At 42.0% G+C, this 13,110-nt stretch overlaps 1 protein-coding gene across 41 annotated transcripts in view; it reads left to right on the top strand.

Moving 5' to 3' along the window:
- Positions 1 to 13,110, top strand: part of celf2 (cugbp, Elav-like family member 2) — a 236,489-nt gene that overhangs the window by 172,300 nt on the left and 51,079 nt on the right. For all 41 annotated transcript variants that reach the window (XM_080292004.1, XM_080292002.1, XM_080291975.1 and 38 more), the window contains one exon: positions 10,840 to 10,888. In XM_080292004.1, the coding sequence (XP_080148130.1) occupies positions 10,840 to 10,888 (49 nt within the window). The remainder of the gene's footprint in view (positions 1 to 10,839; positions 10,889 to 13,110) is intronic.

The raw sequence follows: 13,110 nt of genomic DNA, 5'->3' as shown, positions 1-13,110 counted from the left end.
CATGAAACCAGACCGCTGTAACCGCCCAAGGACCTGGGAAGTAGTCGTCGGCTATGCTAAGCTGAAAACAGCAGACGTGCGGCGGTGTAGGATATTAAGTTTGCCATGTAGTAAGCCGTGTGCCATCAAACATTCATGTGTTATAGCCTGGAGGATATTATGCAACAAGCTGAAAGGTTAGACCTCGGACAAGTGGTTTATAGTAAAAAAAAAAGAGCTGAACAGAGACGGTTGACCAGTATGCAGCTATTAGAGCAGCACACACCGGTGTTTTAAATATGTGTGTGTGTCTCCTCATCTTTAAATCCTGCTTGGCTCCTCACAGATCATTTAAGTCCAGCAAAAACAACAGTGGCTTATTAACTGCAAACACACACCCGTCCATTCCCACAGCAGTGTCATTACAGAGGCTCATTATCGAAATCAATTCAATTAAGGCCTGTAATTGCTGTAGTGAAACCCAAATGCTATCGCAAACAGAGCTGAAGTAAGGCAAACCTCATCGATGCGCTGACCCTCAGAGCGTGCGTGCGTGCATGTGTGCTCTTATTTAACAAAAGAAATATTAATCGCTTGTTTCAAATTAACTTCCCTAACCCCTCTTTTCTCTCCAAGTTGGTGGCAGCGTTTAAGCATATGGATTCATTGGGGTGGGGGTGAGAGGAAGAGACGGAAAAAGGAAAGGAGAGAGAAAGGAGGTAGCGGTGGGGGGCATAAACACAGGATAACTATGTTAAACACTTAGCATGGAGACGCAACGCAGCATAGCTAATGCCAAATCCCTCAATCATTCTGCTCACACACGCGCGCCGGGTTAATTGTTTACCGAGCTAAATGAAGTGGGGATAATGTAGGCTAACTGTGTGCTAAGCGCCACTAAGATGAGGGATATTGTAAAGGACAATTTGATTTATAGTTGCTTGTTTGATGAAAGGAGAACGAGCATAAAAGTCACTCTTTGTCTGGGTGAAGGTGTTTGTCATAGTGATGACAGGTAGCAGAGTGTGCATATGTGTGTGAGTGTGTGCAACAGAGAAAGGTAAGTCACCTGAAGTTGACTTTTGTGGATCTTTCTGATGTACACTAACGACTACAAATCGCACAGCATCTCTGGCTTCATAAGGAGTAAAGTCAAACTACTGGAAACTGATTTTTTAACTTGCTTCAGAAAAGTAACCCCTGTAAATATATATGTATCTACATATTATAAGTGCAGTTTAAAAACAGCAACACTATTTCAGCATCAACATGTGGCTCTGTTTGAACTTTTCATGACAGCCCGAACTTCTTAATTTCAGTAGAAGCATTGAGATTAAATTAATTCACCCGAATCAGAAAACCTTCATTTCCCATCATAAGAGAATGAAAATGTGTCCTTGATGTGGCTCACAAATTAAAGAGTGGAAGTAAAAATATGCTCTATGCAGAAAAAAAACTGGGTTGGCAAAAATGAAAGACAAATGTTTTAATTATGGCTTTGAGTCACACAGCAAAGTGCAATATGTGTATAATACACTGTTGGAAAAAATGTTTATTATGTTTCTTAAGCCAGCTGACCTTTGAGTCACTAATGCAAACTGCTTTGAAACCCACCTACACCCTGGGGCGCACTGACAGAGGCGAGGCTGCCGGACACTGGCGTCACCGGTAGGCAACGGGTGAAGTGTCTTGCCTGTCCTAGCCAAGGCTCGAACTGGCAACCTTCCGATTACAAGGCGAACTCCCAACTCTTGAGCCACGATCTCCCCTACAATGTAGGTTGTCATCACCAGTGTGTGAATGTGTGGATGACTGGATGTGTAAAGCGCTTTGGGGTCCTTAGGGACTAGTAAAGCACTATACAAATACAGGCCATTTACCATTTCATCACATGATGCCATCTGACAGAGAGTGAACGGCAAGTGGTGGTGTGCGATGCTGCACATTTTTGTATTGATCTAATACGTATACGCGGCTGACACTTAAAACTGTATGTTTGGAGAGCAGTGTATCTTGACTTATTAGATGAATCGTCATTAATTTGCAAATTTGGAACAAATTTTTATGGCCACTAAATCACTGTGATTGTGAATAATTAGTTAACACAGTAAAGTAGATCTACCAGCTTTTCATTTATTTTGAAACTGGGCTTTTTGGAGACCTGGAATGTAAATGTGCCCGTCTCTGAAGCAACTAGCCTATATGAAACGGACGTGACGGTCAACACAAAAAGGTTCAGACATTTGTCATTGATTCTAATACACTAGTATCGATTCTATCAATAATTGGATAGATCCGCCCACCTCTAATGCTGAGCATAAAAGCACCATAAAGCGAATCCAGCGATGCCTGCTTTGTGTCTGTACTGTGCATGAACTCCCAGGACAGACCTGTCATCACAATTAAATAACTGCAGATGAAAAATCTCACATCTACAGTTGCATGTACGTCATCACATGAATTAATTTATCCAGTTAGTTTTGAAGACGCATCTTTTCTTTAGTGGAATCAAAGTATCAGTAAGTGTTTCTTGAAAATACACGTGCAGTGTTGTTTGTGTGACTGTCTGGAGGTCAAATGTGCGCTGCTACGCCTCTTACTTTGTGGATGTGTTTGCTTGAGAAATACTTTTAGGTGTCTGTGTTTGCGGGTGCGTGCGTGTATGTGGGTTGTGTGTTTGCCTGCATGCACGCATGAGTGGTCGTATGCTCTCGGTCACTGATATTGAATCCCAACTGTGAGGGCCATCTGTCTGACTTTGACCCAGCAGCTCACCGTCACACCTTCAGAGAAGAGGGAGGAGAAGGAGTGTGTGTGTGTGTGTGTGTGTGTGTGTGTGTGCATAACACAGGATGTGAAACAGTGTTTGTGTGCTGCCGTATAAATTTTGGCATACACACTGTGTTCATGTGAACTTGGCTGTTGCTTTGAAGGTGCTGACCGCTGGCAGAGGGCATACACATCCACAGCGGCACACTCGCCATGCACTCCTTACACAACACACACTCGTTCTATTCCCAGCGTAAGCCTCGAGTCTGTCCTCTGGCTCCAGGACAAGCCGACCTCTGACCTTTAAAAACACCAGGGCATTCCTGCAAGACGTCGGCGGGCAAGAGGAGGCGACAGGATAACGTTAACCCAAGAGCAGCAGTTAACATTTAGGAAGTGTAGGGTTTCCTGCACACGATACACAGGGAGGGGCTATTTTACAGCCAGCATGGGGGGTTGGGAAGGGGCCATAGGCTGTGTGAATGCAGACCAGGTTGCTGGGGCTCTGTACATGATGAGAATGTAAAGATAAAAAGACTGAAAGGAGGTGGCCTGTGGATGACATTTCATCAGCTAGTCCGACAGATAGACACTTCGCCTCAGACAGGAAGCAGGAGGTGATTAAAGAGACTGTCCTATAACTGGAAGGTCATAAAATCCATCCAGGCTGCCCGCTGCACTCTGATCCTTCTGCTGTAATGTAGACTCGATGGTTCACTCAGGTGGTTAAAAAAAACCTTCTGGTGATGGGATGAGTTAATCTTGCATCATCAAAACTTGCTTGTGGACCTCAATCTCAATATATTTTGCACAAGTGAAAAGGGAATTGAGCAGTTGTGCGAAATCTAAGGACAAACCCAAAGAGAAACCACCTACTAATCTGCTTTTACAGCATCTGTGCATTTTGTTGCTAATAAAACTGTAGCAGACTGTGTAGCCACTGTGACACCACTCATCTCCACCTTGTTGTTTAGAAGCCAGAAGTAACCATATTTGGAGGAGAAGATGAACTGCTAAATTATCAGCAAACTTGGCTAGGAAGGCTCTTTCATAGACTGTTTGGGTGCACAGATGTCTCCGACAGACACTGGCTTGTTAGTGCTAAGTAGCGGACCGATAAAATGCTACAACTCCATTCACCAAGCCACAAAGCAGACTTCTTGGACTGGCTGTATTTCATAGTAGATCATATTCAAATTTTCTGAAAGGTTCCAATATCACAAACTCCACTGAGAGGTCCGGTTCAGTGTAGACTAGTAGACAGAGCGCAGCCCACTCACCACTCACCTATCATTCAAAGCAGCCATGCTCTTATTAATACCTCGTTTTAAAGTTACAGTGTGTAAATCTACAACAAGATGTGTGTAGATTGCAGATTGCAGTCAAGTGAGTTCTGTTTATTTACCCCTCCCAGTTCAAGGGTATAATCCTAGCTACAGCGGCTGTAGGACAAACATGTTTTAATCCGCCAAGAATACTCAATTGAGACTGTAGCCAATAACCGCTGTGGCTAGCCAGTGCGTTTCCACCAGATCCAGATTTACCCTGGAGTTTTTCCCTATCTGTAGAAGGAATTCACTCCACTGTTTACCTCAGCTGTCAATGCTGGGTGGAAAGCATCTGCCTTTATTTATTCTGGAAAAGGCTGTGAAACTTTGTGAAAGGAGTCCAGTATGAGTCAGTGAGCCACAGTAAATCACTTCTGACCAATAACAGTGATACTGCAGTGAGTGATATGCTGAACTGTCAGTAGCATGGCTGTTTTGTTGCTGCTTGCTGCTGGTAGTAAAACAGTCTTTGAAGTGGCCCTAACACTGAACTCTCATATTAGCATAAAGCGGCCATTACAGGAACTGTACTGGAGATGGTGGCTTATGACGGATATCTGATATTTACTGCGCTAAAGAAAACCTGAGAGGGAGTAATGGAAACAACATGTTCAATATAGATAAATGACCCTCATGTATAGATGCAAAGTACAATTTTTTGATTTCTGGCTAACTGAAAAATGAATACATATGGTTAGGTACATTATTTTGTAACCACTATGCCAACTGTTTGAGTGAAAAGACACATCCCTCCATAAAACCACCTCACAACCAGCAATGGCCTGTGTTTTTGTATCTCTCTTTATTATCGCAGCGCCTCAGACGCAGGAGGGCCTTAATTAGGCTTTTTTGTGCATATCAAGTTATTATTTTGATCAGGAAGTTTGAGGAGAATCAGGTGTAAAAAGTCGGCGTGTCGCAGCTGTTATTTGAGTTTGTCAGAACATTTGTTCCATTTTCAGAGCTGCTCGTTTCATTTTCAGATTGGAGGCGCATCTTGTGAAAATTAAACCCAGGACGAGCCCGCGTGTTCAGTTGATTTTTTTTTTAGTGTAATCATATAGATTTAATGAAGTTTAACAATCTTAAAGCTACTTAAGGGAAAACAAAAAGGTAATGTGTATATTAGGAGGCTCCCAGTTCGAACAACAGGTGATCACAGGTTTAGTTTTTAACGCTAGCTGCTCATACATGATTGACGCTAAACTTAAAGGCATTAAAGGTCGCTGATTTTAGTTACAATATAATCAAACCCCTGAATACGCTTACAGTCATCACAGACTGTGGTTCCCATGTAGCTGCTGTCCAAAAACAGCAAATCTGGAGAATTTAAAGTTTGTAGCATGCTAATAATAATAACATATTGCTTTAAAGCGGCTAAAAGGAGCTATTATTATCAGCAGTGGGGGTTTTAAACAGTAACAACACCGCGGCTCGGCAACTCATTATTACCGGCGTGAGCGGTGACTTTCCGTCTGCACATTAATATGTAAATTAAATGTTAATCGATTTTCAAAGGTGTGCATTTATCATGTATTTTACAGCGGTGCACAGTGTGACTCAGTCAATCAGAACCGAGCTATATGCAGTTTGCAACAAGGCAATTCAGGCGCTCGAAAAATGATTAAAAACAAATGGTGACACTTTATTTCAAGTGCTCTGCGGATGCACTACAAGCAGATAATAAGCCCCTTAAAGCACATGCAAACTTTCACTGCAAATAATCAAAACATCGGGAAATTGCGTTCAATTCAACTTTGTGTCATTAACTGTACAGCCGCCCTCTGAAGGATTTCTCATTTTTCCTATTTTGTAAATCTTGTTGTTGATTAATTATTACGCGCTGGCTTAGAGTGGCTTATGAAAACCACTTCAATTAAAGATTTACCAAGAAAGCCGACTCAGTTCTTGGCTGGAAAGACGGGAGAATTAACACTCGCGTAGGCTTGCAGCAGGTAAACAGGAAGAAGATTAAGCTTCCTGGTGACTAGACGCATACATTTATGAAGCTAAATGCCAGCGCAGCATCAAGGCGGCTGCACACGTGGCTTCACGTTGTGGAGGTTTTTTTGGTTCTCTGGGCTTTTTTTTTTATGAGTCTGAGCGCACCCAGGACTTAGTAGTTGTGCCGGGCTCCCGCAGAGCACATAATTAATGGCAGGCTGTGGCTGTGGGGCCGCCAGGCGAGAAGAAACCTCGCAGTGGAATTGTGGGATAGCGGAGGAGAGTCTTGCTTTGTGGATCTCGGCGGGAACTCGCCAAGATCAAACATGTCGACAGCGCCACCCGCCCACCAGGCATTTTGTGTAGACAGACCTGAGGAGGAGATGCCTGAAAGCCAGACGTAGTTTTTGTACTTGTGTGTATGTGTGTGTGTTTGTTTGTGTGTGTGTGTGTGTGTGCAGCTTTTGGCAGTGTTTTTCAGGAGTGAACGACAGCAGCGCGGCGGATGCTGTCGTGGCTTTTGTTTTTGTTTTTGTTTTTTTGTTTTTGTTTTTTGCCTTTGGAGGACAGACTTTGAAATGGATTAACGAAAACTGACTTGATGTGACTTCCAGGTTTGCTTTGACATGACTTTGCTTCTTTTGATGTGGCTTCAACACCCCCCCCCCCTCCTCCACACACACACACACACACACACACACACACACACACACACACACACACACACACACTCCTCATCCATGTCCCTGCATCTGTCCTTGTGTTAGTGATACTGTACTGAGACTCCAGCCTGAAGGGTTGCCGATTATTTCTGACTGTCCACAGTCTACAGCTCTTCTTCTGTCCATATGATATGATATTTATTATCTTTCCTCCCTCTGGTTGGATCCACTGTCTCACCATGTCTCACTTTTTCTTTCTTTCTTTCTTCTCTTTAGGTCGTAATTTGTCTTTCTTTCTTTTTCTTTTTTCTTTCCTTCTATTATATTATTTTCAGGTTGTTATCTATCTATCGATCTCTTTATTTCTTTAATTCTTCCTTCTGCTTAGGTTCTATTTTTTCCTTTCTTTGTAATTTCTTTGTAATTTTCTTCTCTTTAGGTTGTTATCTATCTTTCTAGTTATCTTTTTTCTTTGCTTTATTTCTTGTTTGCATCTTTTCAATTAGTCTTTCTTTCATCTTTTGGTCTTTCTTTTTTCCGTTTCTTCGTTATTTATTTCACACTTTCTTCTCTTTAGTTTGTATTCTTTCTTTCTTACTTTTCCTTATGTTGCTATTTTTTTTAAATTTTTATCTTACTTTCTTTTTTCCTACCTTTGTTGTTTCCTTCCTTCCTTTTTTCTAATTTTCTCCTGCTTCTTTATTTCTTTCTCGCTTCATTCTTAGGTTTTTTTTGCTTTATTTCTTGCCTTTTTTTTCCTTTCTTTGTCTCCTCTTCTATTTGATGATTTTCTTCTCTCTTTCTTTCTGCCTTTTATTGCTACATTGTTTCTTCCTCATTCACCACTCACTGCTCCCATCAGGCAGGTTTGGGAACTAATCAACAGACTAGGTGTGTGTGTGTGTGTGTGTGTGTGTGTGTGTGTGTGTGTGTGTGTGTGTGTGTGTGTGTGTGTGTGTGTGTGCGTGTGTGTGTGTGTGTGTGTGTGTGTGTGCGCGCGCGTTCATCTGGGACAGGTCTGGGAGACGAGGAGGGAGGGGAAAAAAGCAGAGTGAGGATGATAAGGAAGCGAGCAAGAAGGGAGAGAGTTGGGATAAAGGTGTGTGATAGAATTGGAAGATCAAAGCCTTCTGTCACAGCGTGACTGAGCCCAGGGGCGTTATGGGTAAGACGGGGCGCATACACACCCGCACGGACACATACACACATTTATGCACGCTCGCGCAGACACAGACCTACTCACTCACGGCTGGTATTTGACTCTGAGTGTGATTGATACTGGGCTAGATTTGGAGAATCACTGTCATTCGTCTCTCCGCAGATCAAACAGCCACATAATCTCCCATAAAGGAAAGAGAGATGGAGGGAATAAAAAAAGGGACAGAGGAGGAGAGCATGAAGGAGGGCGAGGCGAGGGAGGGGGAGCCGTCTCATCTGTGAAGTGTTTTTTTTTTTTTTTTTTTTTTCCATAAAAGAAGACTCACCACCTAAAAAACCCATCCATCATTCAGCTCCATTAAACTGCTTCTTGGATACATCAGAGAGATATCCAGGATCTAAAAAGACGAGTCTAAATGCAGGCATTAAACCCCATTTACACCTGCTAAAGACGAGCAATCTGTTTCTTAATACTGTGCGTGTGGATAAAGAAAGAAGAAAAAAATCGCAAAATGTAAATACTTACACAATGCACTGCAGTCAGAATGCATCAAGATAAGCCGGGCTGGGTCTTCAGTTGGTCTGGATCATACTGAGATCAAATCAGGTCTAAATGACAGCTGCAGTTTGATCAAGGAAAGAAATCCCTCCAGCAATTTCAAATGTCTTTTTCCTGCTATTCCAGCTGTCTCATGCAAGCCAGTCGACAACCTAAAGGCAGCCAAAAGCCAAAGAAGGATGTGCAGGACAGTTTACTTTGAACTGGGGCCAACCTTGTGTGCAGTAAGATCCAACGTTAATCCAAGCAGAATCAGTGCAATAAGAATGACTGTTAACAGAAAGGCCTAATGCGAAAGTATGTAATCAGATCACAACTTAAACCACTTCCTAGCTGACAGGTCGGCGATCTGTCAGAGCTCAAGCATGTGATAAGCTTTTTAATGTATCTCTCAGTTGAGTGGTTAAAATATGTCTTTGTGGGAAAAACAGTTGAGAAATGATACCTCAAAAAAAGACTGTGCTAGAAAAACAGCAATGACTGGAAGTCCAGTTCAGTTCTATGACTACGTGGGTCCCGGGCAGGCTTCAGCTTTGGTTTTGTGGCAGGTGGCTCTTCCTTGACCCCTGCTGTGTCCAGCCTTTGGCTCTGACCCTGGAAATCAATTTTAGCCAGATGTTCAGCTGGTGTAAAGCTTATAAAGTTTGAGATGCCTTTGGTGTCTGTGGTGTGTGGCACACAACATGGTACTAGCCCAACCTATCACATATGGACAACTGTTCAGGAACCCTTGGCGTAACATTTATATGCACTGGGTAGTTTTGTCATTTTAACCCAAAGCTCTTTTTTAATACCAACCAAGCTGTTTTTGGTGCCTACCCTTTAACACAGCAAGTAAAATCAAAAGTAAAAATAAGGTTAAAAAAAGAATGTCCAGTCTGCCTGCAGTGGGCTCTTTTACCAGATGGAGGCAGTGTACAAGGTATTTGGTACAACCGGGCTATGGGTCACTCTTCCTTTGTGCTGTTGTTATCCATCTGTGAGCCGCGGTGGAAAGCGACGTTCTAACTTCCAACATACAAAGTAAAACTGAGTGTTTAAAAAAACATAAAGAATCCACAGCAGTCGCTGTCACAACTTTTTATGCTGAACTTCTCGATCTATGAAGACACATCACCACTTCCAAAACCTTGGAGGACCCTCTCATCGCCCCTTGTCCGAAAAGAAGCTTGTACACAAACAGACACATTTGTGGGATGATAACGTTCGGTTAACGAGGACTTGGTCTCTCCTTAAAAACAGTGCAAAAGACAATTTGGGATCTTTAATGCCATTAGTTTCTGATAGACACCACTGGGATGAGAATCGATTGAACAGTCAGGCCCAAGCCTGGTCTAGAGTCATATGTTGTACAGGAAATCATCCATGTCTGATGAGTTGAAAATCCTCCGGTTTTAAAGAGGGGTGGTGCTGTAGAGCGAGCAGGAGACAGGAAACATGATACCCTTTGACCAATTCTGCTCTAATGTCAGACTTCATACTTCAGATCTAGCAGAGTAATATCTCTTACCATCTGAACCATGAAGCAGGTTAGGAAGCCTGAAACATAATGTCCTCTCCAGCTGATCATGCATCAACGTTATCATATACAACCCCGTGCAAGGATTGAGTTCATGTCTGTAAACCAAAGTGAGTCAGTGATTTGTGGAAATAAACTCTTTTTAGGTCTTTCTTCTGTGACAGTGACAGACAAATAACAATGCTGAAATATTCCAAATATTGAAAGGTTATGTTTATATGCTAATGTCTCTCAGTGTGCAGCGCACCAGCACCAGCATTTTTCATGCTGGCGGTCATCTGGCCGACTATTGTATGAAGCTTTTATCTCCACAATAATCAGTTGCAGTTGTTGAAGTGAGTGAGCGGACTTCTTGCAAGCAAACTGTTATCTTCCATGTGTTTATGTCCCTGGGTAGTTATTTCTAAGCGATTTAGAAATGTCAAGCAGAAAACCGCTTGCTCTTCTTCTTCCTCCTCTTCTTTTTGGGGCTTCTTCCTCTTTTATTTACTTCTCGGTTTTTGCTGATGTGCATCCTCCTTGTACTTTCCCATGCTCTGGCTCTTGCATGTGGTCTCATTTCTGTCCTTCCTCTTGCCCTCTTGACCCCTATATCTTCATCTCCTCCTCGTGTTTTCTGGCATTTGCTAGAGAAAACCGGTTTAGATGCTCTACCGCCGCCCTGCGGAGCTGAGCGGCGTACTGTGTCTCACACAGATTTCTATCTGCTGTGGGAAAACCAAAGCAATTGCCGCCATATTTCTTATCTGACAAAAGCATCTCTATAAAACATGTGTAATTAACAGAGTATGAAATCCTCTTGGGATTTCATTTGGATGTGAAGAGACAAAGTGAATTGCAGCATTCGTCATATTGTGTTTTAGGGCATGTGTACCGATATTTGATGAGGCGTTTTTTTGTCCTTGTTTTCTGTCTCTACAGATGCACCACCCTATTCAGATGAAACCTGCAGACAGTGAGAAATCTAATGGTGAGTGGCACTGCACACATGCACAGCGACAGACCCATCAATATCACATACACACATACACATGCATGCATGCATCAATAGCCTTTTTCGAATTTTGCTTGGTAATGGCTATCTCTGCTTGATTGGCAGACAGCGCGGGGGACTCGGGGAAAAGATTGAAACATAGAGCAGAGGAGAGAAAGGGGGTGGGATGGGGCAATACTGATATATATAAATATATTTTTCTATGTGTGATGAATTATTAAGGTGGTTCATAAGGAGGTCAGTGAAAGTTGAATCGTTTTGGCCTCGTTGTGAACCGGCCTCTCTCCCCTGTGGCTGCTCACTCATACAAACATGTTGTATGCACTCTCCTCTTGCCACACACGCTCTCCCTAATGCATCTATTACACACACACGCGCGCGCGCATGCACACAAGCAGTGTCGCACACCCTCGTCCTCAGATCACCCCGTTCCCAAACTACATACCGCAGATCCAGCTCTGAATTGATTTCCTATACCGAGCCTCATCCTCCATTCCTTCTCATTCAAAGAGGAAGCTGTTGGACAGTGTGTAATACCAGTGGATGCATCTTTAAAGGGTAGGCCTGCTGTTATCTGTTAGCTCATTTATAAATACTTCATCGCTTCTTCTGACGCATTTTGTTGAGCGAAGATGCAGACCTTGAAAAATCAACTCACAAATATGTTATAAGTTAGTTCCTTATTTATTTCCAGATGGTCACTTTACTTCTTACCATTACTCAAACTGTTGGACTCATGTTTAATTCCATTGCTTCAACTGGACGTGAGCTTTCAGTCATGGACAACGATATAACTGCCGTAAAAACAGAAACCTGAAGCTGATAAACACCTATGTCCCACTAAATCCAGGAGGAAATAATTTGGTTTCTTTGCCATAAAACGAAGACGTTGATCAAGCAGAAGACATGTTGAAGGAAAACAGTCGAAAGTGTTTGCAAACACAATAGATAGCTAAAGTTATTAATATGAAGTTATGAATGACATTTAGCAACAAATGTGACTATTAGTTAGCAGTTAGCTGCTAGTGACAAGGCCTGATTAACAACTAAAGTTTGGATTAATAGTTAACAAACTGAACAGTAATAGATAAACTCAGGGAAATTGGTCACTAACTATCATAACATAATTACCTGTTCAATTAATTAGTAACAAAAAGTAAAAGCTCCATTGTTTTAATGTTAAGCTAAAGTTATGGGCAGCTAAAATGAATTAAAAAGTCCTGATCCTATTTAAAATGAGTTCAAATGAACTTATTAGGGCATGATTGTGTAAGGCAGCTGAAAAAAGATGGAGACCGCTGACTTAGGTGCTAAAAACAATCATTGTTTCTCATTTTCCCTTGCAGAGTTTAGCTTTTATGTACTCCAGAGGTCATGTTATTAAATGGCAGGACTCTGGGAAGTTATTTCTAAATAGTCAATCTGACTTTTTTAATTCTTCTTACAGCCCATAGCGGATGTTTTCAGTACCAAATCTGAGCTAAACTTGAATGTCAAGCAAAAAAATTTAATAACTCTTTTTTTTTTTCTTGACATTTTTAAAGTAAATACACTGCTGTGACATTTTGTTCTTCACACTATGAGGTAATAACTCGGGCTTTCCTTACCTTCTCGGTAAATTTACACAAGAGCAGTTATTTTCACACATTTTGCTGCTCGGACTCCAGCTGCATCAGAAATTAGCGCGACCCAATTTTTGCGGTTCAAAAAAAGTAAAAACAAGAGTGCAGTTTTGAAAGAAAAAAAACATCTAAGCTTCCTCGGAGATTTGCAGTTTTGCTGGATGAATAACCAGAAGACCCCAATTTGGGGATTTTTTGGTGTGAAATGGTTCCCATTAGAATTATGTAGTGTGGCAGCGCATTGGGTATGTGAAAAATCTGGCAAATGAAATTAAAATTATTTAGACAGTTAAGTGAGAAAATGTAGGTTTTTGCAGTTTGGATGAAGTGACCCTTAATGCTGAGTAATTGAGCGGAATTTTGGTTTGGATGAGCTGCCCATTTAAAGCCAGCAATGCTACATTTAATAGCATTTCTTGGACACATGCAGAACTCACATGTACGTTAAATGCAGCTCATTTGCCACAGCAGCATCACAGAGCTTTCCTTCTAGCCTGCCATGTATGTCACTGTCCACTGCAGGGGAGGAGAGCAAAATGACAGCATCTGGGAAGGCAGGGGGAGAAATGCTTATAA

This window comes from Astatotilapia calliptera, chromosome 17 (genome assembly GCF_964374335.1).
Source record: "Astatotilapia calliptera chromosome 17, fAstCal68.1, whole genome shotgun sequence".
In the NCBI taxonomy this organism is placed as follows: Eukaryota; Metazoa; Chordata; class Actinopteri; order Cichliformes; family Cichlidae; genus Astatotilapia; species Astatotilapia calliptera.
The sequence above is the reverse complement of the archived record's forward strand: the minus strand, read 5'-3'. Positions and strand labels throughout refer to the sequence as shown.